This window comes from Oryx dammah, unplaced genomic scaffold (assembly GCF_014754425.2).
Source record: "Oryx dammah isolate SB20612 unplaced genomic scaffold, SCBI_Odam_1.1 HiC_scaffold_26, whole genome shotgun sequence".
In the NCBI taxonomy this organism is placed as follows: Eukaryota; Metazoa; Chordata; class Mammalia; order Artiodactyla; family Bovidae; genus Oryx; species Oryx dammah.
In genome coordinates, this window is record NW_024070210.1 from 75983523 (window position 1) to 76003504 (window position 19982).

The following is a 19982-nucleotide window of genomic DNA, read 5'->3' on the forward strand; positions in this document are numbered from 1 at the left end:
CTTTGCCACCCTATGGACTGTAGCTGGCCAGGCTCCTCTCTCCATGGGATTTTCCAGGCAAGAATATTGGAAAGTGACAGTCACTCAGTCGTGCCCGACTCTGTGACCCCATGGACTGCAGCCCACCAGGTTCCTCTGTCCCTGGGATTTTCCAGGCAAGAGTGCTGGAATGGGTGGCCATTTCCTACTACAGAGGATCATCCCAATCCAGGGATCAAACCCACATCTCCTGCCTCTGCTGCGCTGGCAGGAGGACTCTTTACCACTAGTGTCGCCTGAGTAGCCTGCAGTTCAGTGTAGTTGTTATTTTATCAGATTGAGGAGAACAAAGGAAACCAAGAGAAATGGAAACCCTATCATTGCTGACACCTACTGGACGCTTAGGCAGGCATTGCAATAAGCACTTTACACTGATTTTATCATTTCTTCTCTACGACATTCCTTTAAGGAGAAGGACCCTATGGACCTTGCCCCCACACCATGTCCTCTGCCTGCCTTTTGTCTGTGGAAAACTTCAGTCAAAGAATAAGTTTAATGAGAGAAATGAGAAACGTAGAAACAAAGGGAAACAGTCAAAGGAGACTAAATAATAATGTAGTCAAGGACTCTTATTTCTTTCTCAAGGGCTATAGATAATATTCTGAGCCACATCCCGTGAACTGTCTTACAGACAGTAAAACACCACGTGGAGAAGTTATCATCATGATGACCAGACTGTTCCAAGGACACGAGCTGCCACAATTCCGAGAACTGGCCGCAAAAAATGGGAACAAATGGATGCTGGAACTGACCTAAAGCAACCAACATGTCGCTAGTGAGACCACCAGGGACCAATCTGAAGATGACTGTCAGAGATGACTATGCTGTTTCTGCATGTAGCCCCCCACCCCCACTTGTGTCTGTAAAAGCTCTTGCCCCACTGGTTGCAGGGGTAGGGGGAGGCGGCCTTTGGATGGATGTCCACCACCCTCCCCCCACAGTTGCAGGCATCTGAAATAAAGCAAACTTTCCTTTCCACCAATCCAGCCTGCTTATTGCCTCTTAAGCAGTGAGCAGCTGGACTCCCCGCACTCTTCCAGTAACATTGAAGTGAAAGTGAAAGTCGCTTTGTTGTGTCCAACTCTTTGCAACCCCATGGACTTATACTGTCCATGGAATTCTCTAGGCCAGAGTACTGGAATGGGTAGCTTTTCTCTAGGGGATCTTCCCAACCCAGGGATCGTATCCAGGTCTCCCACATTGCAGGCAGATTCTTTACCAGCTGAGCCACAAGGGAGGCCTGGTAGCATTTTCATTACACCTATTCTACTTCTGAAGAAATATACTGAGAGAAGTTAAGTTATTTCTCCAAGATCATACAGTTAGTGTGGTAAAACTAGGTCTTTCAGATCACCATATCAAAAGAAGTTCTTACTGAGATTAAACATGTCAGCAGAGCAAGCCATTGGTACAAGCTCTAACTTAAAAGTATGTGTTGTGAGGATTTGGGGATTATTTAATTTTCTGTTGTAGGCAGAAGCTTGAGAGGCACCCGTGGATGTCTACATTGAACTCTGTTCATAGTATTTTTCCTTGTTGTACTAAGTCAGTTGGTTACTGTGACTGAGGCCATCCATGCTCTTGTTTGAAAGTAAAAGCTTCTCTGTAGCTAGTCGTGTTGCTAAACCATGTTGTTGGTCACAAAGAAGCAGAATGAGAGAAAGGAGACAGAACTGTGCACAATTAGTTTTGGGACAGACAACACAAAGTACATTATGGTGATGAAGCTCTTACCCAAGTGCTAAGTGTATCTTCAGAAGTTGTATCTAGTGGTCCTGGGGTGAGGAGTAAATCGAGCATCATTTCTTCCTGCCACCCCGCTTCCCACAACTCCTTCACTTCCCTCTCCTCCTAGCTCCATATTGCGTATCTGCAGCAGCAGACACAGCAATGTGACATAGAGCTTTGGGTCTTTCTGTGCACAGGCAAAACGTAGTTGTGAACTGAGAAGGTAACATTTAAACAAATGATAGTTATGCTTAATTCTGATCATTATTGTTAAGGGTAGGCTGTAGGTGGAATAAGATACAAGTCCCTCATCAGCGTTATAATCACACACAATGTGATCTACCATCATGAAGCAGCATCTTTGAAAACAAAGGAACTGTATGTATCAAACTAGGAACTCAGCTGGGCCTAAACTTTAGACTGCACGTGTAGAAAATGGCCTGTCTGATGCTTCAAAAATTGTCCTTGCTACTTTGGGTTGCTCACTTCCTGTTGAATCTGGGATGATTTTCCTCGCCCCTTGGTCTTCTCTAAGCATCTCCAAGGCAGTGATGGCTCTCCAGAGGACCCAGGCCTTTCTTCTGCTCTTGCTGCTGACCCTGCTGGGGCTGGGGCTGGTACAGCCCTCCTATGGCCAGGATCGCATGATTCCTGAGGCAACACGTGGACCCTGATGAGACAGGAGGCAACTTGATGATACAAAGACCGAAGATGACTTCACCTCAGTGCAAGTGCTTCAACACTTTCATTCATGAAGATCTTTGGAACGTCCGTAGCATCTGCAGCACCACCAACATTCGGTGCAAGAATGGCCGGATGAACTGCCACGAGGGTGTAGGGAAGGTCACAGACTGCAGGGAGACCGGAAGTTCCAGGGCTCCCAACTGCAGATACCGGGCCAAGGCCAGCAGCACAAGTCAGCCTTTGAAGTTTGCCTCCTTTGCTCCAGGCTATTCTCAGAGTAAACCCAAGTGTTCCGGATGAAAAGATGCAGGACTGGTTCTTTTAGTAAGGCTGTCTTATCCCCTCCCCCCAACTGCTGCCAATCAGTTGGAGGGCTGTACCTCCCACTGACTGTTATTCCTTCTGTCCTTCCTTCACGGCTGCAGACTTCTTGGCTCTAAGGAAAGGGGAAAGACACACACTCTTTGCTCCGCACATCCATAAACTGATCCCCACTACGACCAGTGACAGAAGTGTTGGATCTAAATAGGGTGAGTTATGGTTAGAAGCGCTGGTGCTGAGGATGCTTAGAGAGAAAGGCCCAGGAATGCTGGAAGAGGAAATTAAGATGGTGGGATTAAGAATAGACAGTGATCCAACTCGTAAGAACTAATGACCTGGATTCAGTCTTACTGATACAGTTTTTATAGCCTCTCCTCACTTTTCTTAAGCATAATATCACCATCCCTTGGTATCCATGGGGTATTGGTCCAGGATCCTCCATGCCCAGGATACCAAAATGCAAGCATGCTCAAGTACCTTGTATAAAATGGCATAGTGTTTGCATCTAAACTATATACTTATCTCTGCTGCTGCTGCTGCTGCTGCTAAGTTGCTTCAGTCGTGTCCGACTCTGTGTGACCCCATAGATGGCAGCCCACCAGGCTCCCCCATCCCTGGGATTCTCCAGGCAAGAACACTGGAGTGGGTTGTTGTTTCCTTCTCCAGTACATGAAAGTGAAAAGTGAAAGTGAAGTTGCTCAGTCGTGTCCGACCCTCAGAGACCCCATGGACTGCAGCCTACCAGGCTCCTCCATCCATGGGATTTTCCAGGCAAGAGTACTGGAGTGGGTTACCATCGCCTTCTCCGATACTTATCTCTATATGATTTTTAATACCTAAACAAGGTAAATTTTATGTAAATAGCTGTAAATACAATGTAAATGCTATGGAAATAGTTGAGTGTTACTTTTTGGAACTTTCTGGGGAAAAGAAAATTTTGGGGTGGGGGGGTGATTTTTAATCGGTGTCTGTGGTTGGTGGAATCCCTGGGTGCAGAGCAGGTGGATTCAGAGGGCCAATTGTACACTGAAGTACCTTGAATCCTAGTCTTCTCATCTTGTTTAGGCCTTTTGAACCAGGGATAGGGTATCACAAAAGAGAAGATACCTACCGCTTGTGCTATATTTGGCATAGTACTTGACATTCTCAGAAATGCTCTCAATAAATGTATCTCTAGACTCTCACAGGTCTAAGGGATGGATTATTAGGCCCATTTTGAGGCATCATGTTCAGAGAGTTGAGAATTAGAATAGAGACTTCACAGCATCAGGCATACACCTCATGGTAAATGAGGACAGAGAGCTAGTTTAAAGGGGAGACTTTTTCAAGCAACTCTCTGCCCTAATTTGAATAGAATAGCTCTTGTGATGGCAGCTTCAATCTTAATATTTGATTGATTGAAACAATATTTCAAAACTGGAGCTCCTTATGATAACATTCTTAATGACAAATCAAGATCAATTATAATGACAATAATTAGGGAAATGGCTTCTGAGAAGGGGTGTGTGTAGTCAGAAGTGAAAACATGTTTCACAGGCTTTGGGGAAGTGTCATAAGGGAGACAAGATCCTGGAAAGCACCATCTTGCAGAATCAGTATAGTTGCAGCCTAGGATTTCAAGGAACCAAAGTCTCCTGCTTGGAAAATATTCTCCAAGTCTCTATTCATATTCTGCATCCCTTTTAAAGGGATATGTGTGCTCAGTTGCTTCAGTCATGTCCGAGTCTCTGTGACCCCAGGGACTGTAGCCAACCAGGCTGTTCTGTCCAGGATTCTCCAGACAAGAATACTGGAGTGGGTTGCCGTGCCCTCCTCCAGGGGATCTTCCTGACCCAGGAATCAAATCTTGGTCTCCAGTGTCTCCTGCACTGAAGGTAGATTCTTAACCGCCGAGCCAGCAAGGAAGCCCCTTTAGAGGGACAATCCTTTGCAATTCACAAACATAAAGCTTAAAATCCCATTTTCTTTAAGATACACACTCTTTTGAGAATTGATGTGGATGTAAAACAGCTAGCTAGAGCAAGATTGGTTCTTCAGTTCAGATGGAAGAGAGGGCAGACAGGAGGTATTTGGAATTGCCGAAATAAACTTCAATTTTTTTACAACTTTGCTCTTGTCTCAGACAGGCTATAGCATATTTTCATTTCTTATACACTTTATTATCTAATGAGACTTATCTTCCAGCCTGGAAACCAAATGGTAAAATTGGGTCCAAGTGCCTACACTGACAGAGAAAGGAATTTTAAGGTGGAGCTCAGCTCTAGGGCAGTGTTGAGATAATGCTTTCCTCTCTCTTCCCTGTCGATCCACAGGTGGTCCTGGTGACTGAAATGGCATCCACTCTAAAGGTCCTAGGCTCTCTGCTGGCTCTGCTGTTTCCTCTATGGGGGCTCCTTGTACACAGCCAGAACCTTTCCTGGAGGGAATTTATGAAACAGCACCACCTGAGCACAAACTGGGAATTCAGCAAGTACAAATGCAATGATCTGATGAGGGAAAGAGGCATTCCAAAAGACAAGAACTATCACATCTTCATCTACACCTTATGGCACAAAATTGAGCGTATATGCCTGAGGAACTGGAGAGACCGCTACAGAAATGTATATATATGGGCCCCATATCCCTTCAAGACACTCAAGTGCATCCGGAAGAACAGCAAAAGCAATTACAAAGATTACAAGAGCTACAGCTACATTGAATTCCATTGCAGCATGAACGGGTTTGTTGATGTTGTAGAGGACATGCGGTTATTAGAGGATATCAGCAACTAGAAAGTCCACCCACACCCTCAGCTTTCAGTGTTCAGTGCTTCCAGGTGGTTGGCCCTGCCTACATCAAGAGCCCTTACATTTATGGGCCAATGGTTTCCAACCACTTAGAGTTGTTTCACGTGGTTATTTGCTCTCATAACTTTCCCTGTGTTGTTGCTCTGCCTGAAATACCCTTCTGCTCTCGTTTATCTGATTTCCTTCTACATGTTTATTTTGGTTTGTTTTGTTTTTTAAAGATTCAGCACATATGGCATCTTTCTGACTAATCTGGGAAATTTTCTGATATTGATTCTCCTTATACCTTTGCAAGCTGAATGATCTTTCCGTCCCTAAATAAATTATATCGTTTCAATGCGTGTGAAATTTATTTATGTGTGCAGAGTATGTGTTGTGTGATTAGTACAGGTGTTCTAAGTGTGTGTCATACAGCTTTTGCTTGAATGTGATTTGTGCTTTATGTAGGTGTGTATTATATGTGTGTGTCTAAAGCATATACTTGTTTTTCTTGTGTGTGTGATGAAAGTATAACTGTTTATGTGCTAAGCTGGGGAGATTTTATAACCATTGATGGTGGGGACATGCTGAGAACCACACAGATTGGTTGACGTGACCAGAGCTGATTAGGTATAAAATATGTAGCATGTTCCTGGCACATGGCAGCTGCTCAGCCATCACTGTTCTTCTTCCTTCCTCATCCTTTGACTTGGTATTTTAACTTTGCCAAAATAAGCATGACAAATGCCTGTCAATCATCTCTCTTCCTTGCTTTTGTTAAGAATGTCTCTAAGGAGGCTATTGCATTTTAGATGAGTTAAATTGTTGTGTCTCCTGATGACTAGTACATTAAGTAGATGATATGAGCAAAATGAATTTATCTGATAAACAACCATGTTCACATGGCAGAGATATAGGGTAAGGATTTGTTGTTGTTGTTGTTTAGTACTTAAGTCTTGTCTGGTTCTTTTGAGACTCCATGGACTGTAGCCCACCAGCCTCCTCTGTCCATGGGATTTCCCAAGTAAGAATACTGAAGTGGGTTGCCATTTCCTTCTCCAGAGGTTCTTCCTAGCCCAGGGATCAAAGCTGCATCTCCTGAATCTGCACTGGCAGGCAGATTCTTTACCACTCAGTCACCAGGGAAGCTCCAGGGTAGGCAAAGAGGACTTTAAAAATGGGGCTTAAGACTTACATTTTGTTGGAGGAAAGAGGAAGTAGATTGGAGAAGGAAATGTTAAAGACATAAGTAAATAGTGTTCACCGAAGCTGTTTGCTAAATTAAGGACAGAGAAACAGAGTAAGTAATGTTCATGTCATATAGTTTTGCCTGGGACAGGTATTTGAAGGAGAAATACTGAACATTAAAGGACTCTGTGTTCCTCAATCTCCTGCATCACTGAGTGACTCAAGCCCTGAAACTAATAGGGACAGAGTAATGGGACAAAGTAGATGATTAAATGGTTAATTCCACTAGAGGATTGTAAATAAAGAAAAAAGTATGGGAGATCCCTATAAATTAATGATTACTCAAGAAAGCAGGTTTGCTTAACCACAAAACTGAACAGGCTTGCTTACAAATAAAATCCACACAGCAGAAGTATGAAACATGTCCCCAAACAATAAAACACTGGTGGCATCAGACCAAGTATTCTTGCCTGGAGAATCCCATAGACAGAGGACCCTGGCTGGCTACAGCCCATGGGGTCTCAAAGAGTCGGACACTACTGAAGCAGCTTAGTATGCACCCACGTTGATTCTGAATAAACCTATCTTTGCTGGAGAAATATCTGGCAGTCTATTTGTTTCAGGTCAACATAGTATAATAGCCTTGTGTTGTTGCTTAGTCTTTCCCATATCCACTTCCCCTATTTGGATAGATGTATATTCATTCGCTGTGGATGATTATTCCAATCATGAAATGAAAAGATGCTCCCTCCTTGGAAGGAAAGTTATATAACCTAGACAATTAAAAAGCAGAGACATCACTTTGTCAACAAAGGTCCATATAGTCAAAGCTATGGTTTTTCCAGTAGTTATGTAGAGTTGGATCATAAAGAAGGCACCACCCAGCTTTTGAACTGTGGTGCTGGCGAAGATTCTTGAGAGTCCCTTGGACAGCAAGGAGATCAAACCAGTCAATCCTAAAGGAAATCATCCTGAATATTCATTGAAAGGACTGTTGCTAAAGCTGAAGCTCCAATGCTTTGACCACCTAATGCAAAGAGCCAACTCATTGGAAAAGACCCTAATGCTGGGGAGATCTAAGGCAAAAGGAGAAACGGGCAGCAGAGAATGAGTTGGTTAGATAGCATCACTGACTCAATGGATATGAATGTGAGCAAACTCCAGAAGATAGTGGAGGTCATAGGAGCCTGGGGTCCTACAGTCCACTGGGTCAGACATGACTTAGCAGCTCAACAACAACAATATTCATTTCCATTAGGGAAATATTCTTCCTCTTTTTGTGTGTATTGGTGGGGCTGTCCATTAAGGTTCTTGATCTCCTCTACTGAGTCAAACCATAGTAATAGGATCCAAGGTAGGCTAGCTGTACTCTCTCTTATAGGAGACCAGAATGTACCTCTTTGACACAGGAGTATTTTGAGAAGTAGCAGATAAAGGAGAAGCTTTGAAAATAGAGTATAGATTACCCTTCAGTTCAGTTCAGTCGCTCAGTCGTGTCCGACTCTTTGCAACCCCATGAATCGCAGCACGCCAGGCCTCCCTGTCCATCACCATCTCCCAGAGTTCACTCAGACTCACGTCCATCGAGTCCATGATGCCATCCAGCCATCTCATCCTCAGTCGTCCCCTTCTTCTCCTGCCCCCAATCTCTCCCAGCATCAGAGTCTTTTCCAATGAGTCAACTCTTCGCATCAGGTGGCCAAAGTACTGGAGTTTCAGCTTTAGCATCATTCCTTCCAAAGAAATCCCAGGGTTGATCTCCTTCAGAATGGACTGGTTGGATCTCCTTGCAGTACAAAGGACTCTCAAGAGTCCTCTCCAACACCACAGTTCAAACGCATCAATTCTTCGGCGCTCAGCCTTCTTCACAGTCCAACTCTCACATCCATACATGACTACAGGAAAAACCATAGCCTTGACTAGACGGACCTTAGTTGGCAAAGTGATATCTCTGCTTTTGAATATGCTGTCTAGGTTGGTCATAACTTTTCTTCCAAGGAGTAAGTGTCTTTTAATTTCATGGCTGCAGTCACCATCTGCAGTGATTCTGGAGCCCCAAAAAATAAAGTCTGACACTGTTTCCACTGTTTCCCCATCTATTTCGCATGAAGTGATGGGACCAGATGCCATGATCTTCGTTTTCTGAATGTTGAGCTTTAAGCCAACTTTTTCGCTCTCCTCTTGCACATTCATCAAGAGACTTTTTAGTTCCTCTTCACTTTCTGCCATAAGGGTGGTATCATCTGCATATCTGAGGTTATTGATATTTCTCCCGGCAATCTTGATTCCAGCTTGTGTTTCTTCCAGTCCAGAGTTTCTCATGATGTACTCTGCATATAAGTTAAATAAGCAGGGTGACAATATACAGCCTTGACACACTCCTTTTCCTATTTGGAACCAGTCTGTTGTTCCATGTCCAGTTCTAACTGTTGCTTCCTGACCTGCATACAGATTTCTCAAGAGGCAAGTCAGGTGGTCTGGTATTTCCATCTCTTTCAGAATTTTCCACAGTTTATTGTGATCCACAGTCAAAGGCTTTGGTATTGCCAATAAAGCAGAAATAGATGTTTTTCTGGAACTCTCTTGCTTTTTCCATGATCCAGCAGATGCTGGCAATTTGATCTCTGGTTCCTCTGCCTTTTCTAAAACCAGCTTGAACGTCAGGAAGTTCACGGTTCATGTATTGCTGAAGCCTGGCTTGGAGAATTTTGAGCATTATTTTACTAGCATGTGAGATGAGTGCAATTGTGCGGTAGCTTGAACATCCTTTGGCATTGCCTTTCTTTGGAATTGGAATGAAAACTGACCTTTTCCAGCCCTGTGGCCACTGCTGAGTTTTCCATATGTGCTGGCATATTGAGTGCAGCACTTTCACAGCATCATCTTTCAGGATTTGAAACAGCTCAACTAGAATTCCATCACCTCCACTAGCTTTGTTCATAGTGATGCTTTCTAAGGCCCACTTGACTTCACATTCCAAGATGTCTGGTTCTAGATTAGTGATCACATCATCATGACTATCTGGGTCGTGAAGATCTTTTTTGTACAGTTCTTCCGTGTATTCTTGCCACCTCTTCTTAATATCTTCTACTTCTGTTAGGTCCATACCATTTCTGTCCTTTATCGAGCCCATCTTTGCATGAAATGTTCCCTTGGTATCTCTAATTTTCTTGAAGAGATCACTAGTCTTTCCCATTCTGTTGTTTTCCTCTATTTCTTTGCATTGATCGCTGAAGAAGTCTTTCTTATCTCTTCTTTCTATTCTTTGGAACTCTGCATTTAGATGCCTATATGTTTCCTTTTCTCCTTTGCTTTTTGCCTCTCTTCTCTTCACAGCTATTTGTAAGGCCTCTCCAGACAGCCATTTTGCCTTTTTGCATTTCTTTTCCATGGGGATGGTCTTGATCCCTGTCTCCTGCACAATGTCACGAACTTCATTCCATAGTTCATCAGGCACTCTATCTATCAGATCTAGGCCCTTAAATCTATTTCTCACTTCCACTGTATAATCATAAGGGATTTGATTTAGGTCATACCTGAATGGTCTAGCGGTTTTCCCTACTTCCTTCAATTTAAGTCTGAATTTGGTAATAAGGAGTTCATGATCTGAGCCACAGTCAGCTCCTGGTCTTGTTTTTGTTGAGGGAAATTGACAATTACAATGGAAATCTCCGTTTGTAAGGATGCCTCCCTCTCTTTCCAGGAAGGAAAAAATTACTCTAATCATAAGACACACTTATCAACTAAAATCTTCATAACAAAACTTACCCTTGTTTACTGTACCTTTCCTGGTCACCTCCCATAATTTGCTGCCTCCACGTTCTTCTTTCTTTGTTTTAGCTGAAGAGAGAATGTAAGCCCAAGTTCTAGCCACTTCACTGAGTTGTTCATCACTGAACTTCTCTCATATCTATGTGGGTTATTCACACTAATAAACTTCTGTCCATTTTTCTTTTGTTAATCTATCTTTTGTTATAGAGACCCTAACTGAGAACTTTAAAAGAAACGTGGAAAAGTTTTTTTTTTCCCCCTACACTGTCATCAGAGTCTAAATCTCAAGTAGTGATGCAAGGATTTTTTTTTTTTAAGGTAAAGTGGATTCACGCCCATTTGGCACTGTTCAGCCTTTGATCCAAGTTTCTTGGGTTCCAGCTTTTCAAAGACAGATCCTGCTGCTATATTTTTTGCATATTGTAATCTCTCCCAAATTCTTCCAGTAGATCCCCACCCATTCCCACAACTGAAGCAAGAGAGACGGGGCCAGGACACAACCTCTGAAAGAATGACATAAGCCCTAGAGGATATGACATAAACTGTTTAGCACCAACCAGGTCCATTATGGCAGAAGATTTGACTCCCAGTAGACACTGTGTGGATCACAATAAACTGTGGAAAATTCTGAAAGAGATGGGAATACCAGACCACCTGACCTGCCTCTTGAGAAATCTGTATGCAGGTCAGGAATCAACAGTTAGAACTGGACATGGAACAACAGACTGATTCCAAATAGGAAAAGGAGTACGTCAAGGCTGTATATTGTCACCCTGCTTATTTAACTTATATGCAGAGTACATCATGAGAAACTCTGGACTGGAAGAAACACAAGCTGGAATCAAGATTGCCGGGAGAAATATCAATAACCTCAGATATGCAGATGATACCACCCTTATGGCAGAAAGTGAAGAGGAACTAAAAAGTCTCTTGATGAATGTGCAAGAGGAGAGCGAAAAAGTTGGCTTAAAGCTCAACATTCAGAAAACGAAGATCATGGCATCCGGTCCCATCACTTCATGCAAAATAGATGGGGAAACAGTGGAAACAGTGTCAGACTTTATTTTTGGGCTCCAGAATCACTGCAGATGGTGACTGCAGCCATGAAATTAAAAAACGCTTACTCCTTGGAAGAAAAGTTATGACCAACCTAGATAGCATATTCAAAAGCAGAGACATTACTTTGCCGACTAAGGTCTGTCTAGTCAAGGCTATGGTTTTTCCTGTGGTCATGTATGGATGTGAGAGTTGGACTGTGAAGAAGGCTGAGTGCTGAAGAATTGATGCGTTTGAACTGTGGTGTTGGAGAAGACTCTTGAGAGTCCCTTGGACTGCAAGGAGATCCAACCAGTCCATTCTGAAGGAGATCAACCCTGGGATTTCTTTGGAAGGAATGATGCTAAAGCTGAAACTCCAGTACTTTGGCCACCTCATGTGAAGAGTTGACTCATTGAAAAAGACTCTGATGCTGGGAGGGATTGGGGGTAGGAGGAGAAGGGGACGACAGAGGATGAGATGGCTGGATGGCATCACTGACTCAATGGACATGGATCTGAGTGAACTCCGGGAGTTGGTGATGGACAGGGAGGCCTGGCATGCTGCGATTCATGGGGTCGCAAAGAGTCGGACACGACTGAGGGACTGAACTGAACTGAACTGAGACTTTGAGCCTCATTATACACTCATTGTAATACTTTAGCATCCAAATACATACCAAAGGTGCTATGACAATTTCAAGGTTAACCGTTTAAGGTTAAAAAAAAAAAAAGCAGTTGTCCAATTCCTGGAAATCTCCATGTCTTCTCTGAAATGGTTGGCATAATCCTCCCAATCCTTAGCCTATGAAATTGCCTGGCCCATAAAAACCAACCACCCCATGTTTTAAGGCCTTTTGCCCTCTTCTGTGATGGCCCACACTCTCTGTGGAGTTTGCTTTTTCCTCCCAAGGCTGTTCTCACGTTTTGAGACAGATCTTCTGTCTATGGAATGTGTATATCTCTAATTAAACCCACTTCTTATCTAAAAAGGACCTTTCAGAAAAAGAACTGGATATATATAACACAGTGAAATTGACATCTGGTCCTGAGAACACACTTTTCCATTATGTCGCCCTAGAAACAGTGCAAGGGATCTTTATTACTCCCACCCATGAAGATGTGGCACAGCTGAGCGGCTCTATCCACCCTCAAGTGATAAAGAATTTCCATCGTGTTGTCTCGCCATTCGTGCAGTTTTCCAGCAGATGTTGGCTGAAGAGAAAAAGAAAGCACTAAATGGTAAAGATCATTCAGGGTCAACAAATTCAGTGTCTTCTCTGAACCCTGTAAAAGAACATGGTGCATTGTTTGAATGCTCACCTGAAAACTGGACTGATCAGAGGAAAACACCACCAGTTGTGGCTTACTGGGTAATAGGGAGACTCTTCCTTCATCCCAAACTTCAAGAACTTTATGTCTGTTTTCATGACTCAGTTACAGAAATTGCCATTGAAATGGCTTTTAAATTGTTCTTTGGATTAACCTTGTAGCTGTGTTTTCTTGATGCATAGTAACACTGTGCACAGACCATCAAGCAGGGTTAGAACTGCTCAAATCTATTCACAAAGAGATAAGGTTTAACTTCTTTTCACTAATCAATACTGAGCATAAGGCTGATGAAGACTGAGATGATACATTGCTGGATTGGATGTGCTAAATCTTATTCTGAGACTTTTGAAGAAAATATTTGATCAAAATATGAAGAAGAGATTGTTAACTTATTTTCCATTTTGGTATATAACATTAATGTATTTACTGATTTGAAATAATGTGATGTATTTTATGTAAAATTAATATAAGAATGTTTATCCTGGAAAAATACCCAATTTTTTGTGTATTTTTCTCAAGACTAATATTGATAGCTGGCAAAACAATCATGAAATTGGGACGAGATGACCAGGTTCTGTTACTAGTTAGTGTTGTGACCATGAGCAAGTTTTTGTACCTCTCTGAGTTCAGATTTTTCATGTACAAATGAAATGATTGCTTTGAGGTGTCTAAAGATCCTCTTCAGTAAAATGTGCAATTTTTTCCCTCTAACCTATTGTTTGGTACCTAAATTTGTAATATTGAGTACTGATTCCTTCTTAGACCAGATACTTTTCTTTTAGGTGTTTTAGTAGATACCTCAGTATCGGGGAAGAGAGGAGTGAAAATTAAACTTACTTTTTTATTTATTTGATTTTCTTTACTCATTCAGGTCAGTTCTATTTTGACTAGGATATATATTTTTAAACTATTTGTTCATATGCTTTCATTGTTTTTCTTTTTTTTGAAATATATTCAGGCATACACACATTTTATACAAGTTCATGAATTTTAGGAAAGTTGTATGTAAATCTTTTTTAAAAACCCAATCATGTTGAAAACACTGAAAAAGTTAACTAAAGAAATTCTATGGGCACTTCCAATCAATACAAGATTTTGCCTTACAAATTTGGATGCATTGGGTTTTCCCAAAGGGGTACCCCTAATGAACAATAATTTATTTGACCATGAGTAGAGAAAGAAAGGTACTAAGATCAGAATTTTCTTTAGCTGTCAGAATTTGGCAGATTGAAAGGAAGGAAGAACATGACAATTCTTAATTGACATTTACCCAGTGGATTCTCCTGAATTTTCCGATGCCCCCATGACTTTATAGCACTGGGTTCTCTCTTCTTCAGGATTTACCTTTGGAAGGCAAATTACACCAGCACATCTAAAGCCAGTCTCTGCCTTTCTCCTACCTCAAGCATGAGACTTCCAGTTTAATCAGAATTAACTGAAAACTGTAGTAGATGCACCATTGAAAATATTTGGTCTTAGAAGAAACACTATTATCCCTCTATCATGAGTTTAAGAGATTTTCACCCAGGTGTTGAAGATGCAAACCACTATACTTGTCCTATTAGTGACTTGTGGGCCTTACTTTTGGCATTCAAAACAGAGCAAGAAACTTTGGTAGAAAATGGCTTGTAATATCCTCCCCTTCAGATTATAATTTTGGTCAAATGATAGACTCCTTACTACTGTCTTAGGACTGCTTGTGCAAATATATAAGTATCAAAGTATTGTTTAAGAGTATTTAGTAAATGTCTTAAATTTCTTGATAATGTTCCCTCAAATATTATGAAGCTATTTTTAATATGGAGAATTATTCATAAATGCAGCCATTGATCACCTCAGATTTTCAAACAGACTGAACTTGGAACTTTACCATTAGGAACTTTTTGTTTCATTTAGTGAAATTTTGATCTGTTGAACTGCTTTCCTGGTCTCAAAGAATCATAAGACCACTATTTAATAACTGAAATAAAAAGACAGACTACTGATCTTATATAAGGCCAAGTCAGTTGAAGTACTGCAGATGTACTCTGTAATGTGCATGTTGCAGAGACATTACATTTTTAAGAAAGAAAACCAGACATTATCTTGGCTTTTATCTCTAAATAGATATCAAAATAAGTGTGGTAAGTACTGTAAACTTAGCTGCTCATTTTCCCACATAGGTTCAGATTCACACCTGAGAGTAGATCCGACTCATTGGACAATAAGTGCCTATCTGCAACTTTCTTAAATAAAGAGGGACATAGAATGCTTTTGTGGAGAAGGCAATGGCACCCCACTTCAGTACTCTTGCCTGGAAAATCCCATGGACGGAGGAGCCTGGCGGGCTGCAGTCCATGGGGTCGAAAAGAGTCGGACATGACTGAGTGACTTCACTTTCAATTTTCACTTTCATGCATTGGAGAAAGCCATGGCACCCCACTCCAGTACTCTTGCCTGGGAAATCCCATGGACGGAGGAGCCTGGCGGGCTGCAGTCCATGGGGTCACTAGGAGTCGGACACGACTGAGAGACTTCAATTTCACTTTCAGTTTCTTATCTATCACTTTGTCTCTCACTGAATTCTTTCTGCCCTGAGGCATAGAGAACCTGAGCTTCAGTAAGTCCTGAGATCAGGTGTGTGATCTCAATTAAAAAACAGTGAGTTTGAATCCCAATCTGGGTTGTGTGGTTTCACTGCCACTTAAAATTTCCCCCCTCAAATTGTTTTGTGTTACTTGCAACCAAAAATACCCGAATGGATGAACTCTATCTGCAAAGTTTGTGATCCTCACAATCACCAGCATGATCATAACATCTAGATTCAGAGATCTGCTATGCATACGAAGTATCTATCCTACAGGAAACATTAACTGTTTTTACGCAGCACTTTGTCAAAACCAAGTTAGTATGCATGATGCACTGTTAGGCCAACTGTGCGAAAACATCATAGTTTGGAGCAGAAAAAGTTTCATTGCAGAGCCAAGCAAAGAGAATGGGTGGTTCATGCTCAAAAGACCTGAAATCGCTAATGGTTTTCAGGGAAGAGTTTTTAAGGGCAAAAATTGGGGTGAGGGCTGCACAGTGTATGACTTTCTTCTGATTAGTTGGTGGTGAGGCAATATGATGATAACCCAGGACTCTTGTGTTCACTTGAAGTTACCATCCTCCACCTGGGTGGGGGCCTTATTTCCTGTAAAAGAACTCAAAAATATATTGTTATTATACCCCTTGAAGAGGAACTAGGACTCTGCTTTGTCTCTGCACTATTTTTGTTTCCTGACCACTTTTCCTTCATTTCTGCATTTCCCTGCTTCTCTAATTAGTAACTGTCTGCATCAGCTCTTTGGAAAAGGGGAAGGCCTACAAACAAGAAACAGAAAGACTTTTGTACCTGGAGGGTCCTTTAGGATTCTGTTCAGTTTCAAGCCTATTATCTTCATAATCTTCCCTCCCCACCCCGCTAGGCTCATCTCCCAAAATTTCACTTTACTTGTTCTCTTAATAATAGTAACTTACAGTTCCAGGAATATGTCATGCACATTTCAGTCACTGAAACGTCTTTCTTACTTGTTGCCACTTGGTGACAATCTGTCCTTTGTTTACATCCCAGTTCAGTCCCATGGCCACTGAGAAGCTGCTAGCCTTCTATTCATGATGATCCCGTCCTCCTAACTCATTTGTACCATACATTTGGGACTTAGCATAGGTTACCTTGTGAGTTTCCCTAGTGGTTCAGATGGTAAAGAATCTGCCTGCAATGCCAGAGACCCACGGTCAGTCCTTGGGTAGGGAAGATCCCCTGGAGAAGGGAATGGCTACCCACTTCAGTATTTTTGCCTGGAGAATTCCATGGATAGAAGATCCTGGCAGGCTGTACAGTCCATGGGGTCCCAAAGAGTTGCCATCTACACTTTCACATATGCTACTTTGCATGGTTTAAATGTTTCTCATATTCACTCACTCATTCATGCTTTCACTTATCCAACAGCTTTATAGAATGTCTACTATGTGATAAATGCTGTGCTAAGCAATCATGATTGAAGAATGAAAAAGCCAGTCTCCTGCAGGGAGTCATGTTCTGTAAAACAGTTTCTTCTAACCTGAGGACTTCAAGAAGTCCATAAGCCCACTGACATTATAAATTCTTGATATGTTTCCATTTGGAGACAGCAAGTCAAATGGCTTTCATCAAATTCTCAGAGAAGTTTACAGTCATTGGTCTAGTGGTTGTGGTATAAATACCACACATATGTACATAACTATCAAAAATACCACTGTTGCTGTTGTTCACTCTCTAAGTCCTGTCCAACTCTTTGCAACCCGAGGGACTGCAGCACATCAGGTTTCCCCATCCTTCACTATCTCCCCGAGTTTGCTCAAACTCATGTCCATCGAGTCTGTGATGCCATCCATTTCATCCTCTGTCATCCCCTTCTCCTCCTGCCTTCAATGTTTCCCAGCATCAGGGTCTTTTCCAATGAGTCAGCTCTTGATGGTGGCCAAAGTATTAGAGTTTCAGCTTCAGCATCAGTCCTTCCAATGAATGTTTAGGGTTGATTTCCTTTAGAATTGACTGGTTTGATCTCCTTGCATTCCAAGGGACTCTCAAGAGTCTTCCCCAACACCACAATTTGAAAGCATTGATTCTTCAGCACTCAGCTTTCTCTATGGTCCAACTCACACATCCATACCTGACTACTGGACTTTTGTTAGCAAGATGATGTCTCTGCTTTCTGTATGCTGTTTAGGTTTGTCATAGCTTTTTTCCTAAGGAGCAAGCGTCTTTTAATTTTGTGGCTGCAGGCACCATCCATAGTGATTTGGGAGCCCAAGAAAATGAAATCTGTCACTATTTCCACTTTCTCCACTTCTATTTGCTATGAAGTGGTGGGACCAGATGCCATGATCTTCATTTTTTAATGTTGTGGTTTGTTTTTTTTTCTGGCTGTCTTTGGCTGGCTGTTTAATTAGGTACTAAGTGCTGATCTCTTTTATTTTTTTCTACCAATCTACAATCTCTGCTTCTTAGTATTGTGCTGCATTTATGTAGCACTCTGACCTGAGCAGGCAAAGTGAACTCTATTTCTCAAATCATAGGTTTTATTGCTAGGATACCAGTCTTCTGTAAACAGATAGAGTTATATCAAATGGCCTTAGGAACATGTAGTGTGATTTCTGCCAAAGCCAATCCTCTACAAAGCATAGGACCATCTTAAAGACTGACAGGCCTCCTTTGTTAATTATTAAGGCTCTTCTTCCACTTTCCCCCCAAAGAACCTGAGCCCTAGATTCTTTGTTTTTCTTTATAGATTTCTGGTAACCCACACTCTTTCTTCTGCCATCTTGAACTTGGCTCTGATCGGGAAGTGACTTCCAGATTTGCCAATCATGTGAATCTTGAGTTTAGCAAACCTACAACTTCTGCCTCCAAAGCTGTGATAAGATCCATCTGCTTTCTTCAGCAATGCTCAGCAAGTTCCTCATCCCAAAACAGCTGTCAGAACTTCTGCCTGAGTACCAAACACATGATCACTGAATGTTGAGTTCTAAGCCAGCTTTTTCACTCTCCTCTTTCACCTTCATCAAGAGGCTCTTTAGTTCCTCTTCACTTTCTGCCATTAAAATGGTATCATTTGCATATCTGAGGTTGTTGATATTTCTCCCAGCAATATTGATTCCCTGCTTGTGAGTCATCCAGCTGGGCATTTCACCTGATGTACTCTTCATAGAAGTTAAACAAGGAAGGTGACAATATACTGCTTTGACATAATCCTTTCCCAGTTTTGAAACAGTCCATTGTTCCATGTCCAGTTCTAACTGTTGCTTCTTGACCTGCATACAGGTTTCTCAGGACAGGTTAGATGGTCTGGTATTCTCATCTCTTTAAGAATATTCCAGTGTGTTGTGATTAGCAAGTCAAAGGCTTTAGCATAGTCAGTAAAGCAGAAGTAGATTTTTTTTTAATTCCCTTGCTTTTTCTATGCTCCAACGGATGTTGGCAATTTGATCTTGTACATCTGGAAGTTCACAGTTCATGTATTGCTGAAGCCAAGCTTGAAGAATTTTAAGCATAATCTTGGTAGCATGTGAAATGAGTGCAATTGTATGGTAATTTTAGCATTTTTTGGAATTGGAGTGAAAACTGATCTTTTCCAGTCCTATGGCCACTGCTGGCTTTTCCAAATTTGTTGGCATATTGAGCGCAGCACTTTCACAGCATCATCTTTTAGAATTTGAAATAGCTCAGCTGGAATTCCATCACCTCCACTAGCTTTGTTCATAGTAATGCTTTCTAGGGTCCACTTGGCTTCACACTCCAGGATGTCTGGCTCTAAATGAGTGACCACACCACCACGATTATCTGAGTCATTAAAACATTTTTTGTACAGTTCTTCTGTGTATTCTTGCCACCTCTTCTTAATATCTTCTGCTTTTGCTAGCTCCTTGCCATTTCTGGAAATTATTATTTCCAGCAATTATTACTTCTGGCAATTATTACTAATTATTATTAGTTCATTATTTAACTTATATGCAGAGTACATCATGAGCAACGCTGGGCTGGAGGAAGCACAGGCTGGAATCAAGATTGCTGGGAGAAATATCAATAACCTCAGATATGCAGATGACACCACACTTATGGTAGAAAGTGAAGAAGAACTAAAAAGCCTCTTGATGAAAGTGAAAGAGGAGAGTGAAAAAGTTGACTTAAAGCTCAACATTCAGAAAACTAAGATCATGGCATCCGATCCCATCACTTCATGGCAAATAGATGGGGAGACAGTGGCTGACTTTATTTTTCTGGGCACCCAAATCACTGCAGATGGTGATTGCAGCCATGAAATTAAAAGATGCTTACTCTTTGGAAGGAAAGTTATGACCAACCTAGACAGCATATTAAAAAGCAGAAGCATTACTTTGTCAACAAAAGTCCATCTAGTCAAGGCTATGGTTTTTCCAGTAGTCATGTATGGATGTGAAAGTTGGACCATAAAGAAGCTGAGCACAGAAGAATTGATGCTTTTGAACTGTAGTGTTGGAGAAGACTCTTAGAGTCCCTTGGACTGCAAGGAGATCCAACCAGTCCATTCTAAAGGAGATCAGTCTTGGACATCCATTGGAAGGACTGATGTTGAAGCTG

General features: G+C 41.7%; 1 protein-coding gene and 1 pseudogene across 1 annotated transcript; both read left to right on the forward strand.

Annotated features, from left to right (window-relative positions):
* Window positions 1-2174: 2174 nt before the first annotated feature.
* LOC120853693 lies at window positions 2175-2751 on the forward strand (annotated as a pseudogene).
* Window positions 2752-5088: 2337 nt separating this feature from the next.
* EDDM3B (epididymal protein 3B) lies at window positions 5089-5907 on the forward strand. Its single transcript, XM_040227096.1, has one exon. It carries the CDS (start codon window positions 5103-5105, stop codon window positions 5541-5543), a length of 441 nt encoding a protein of 146 aa, XP_040083030.1. The 5' UTR covers window positions 5089-5102; the 3' UTR covers window positions 5544-5907.
* Window positions 5908-19982: the final 14075 nt, after the last annotated feature.

Bases quoted from the DNA above. Each gene is read 5' to 3' on its own strand.
- EDDM3B (XM_040227096.1), top strand. From the start codon at position 5,103: ATGGCATCCACTCTAAAGGTCCTAGGCTCTCTGCTGGCTCTGCTGTTT.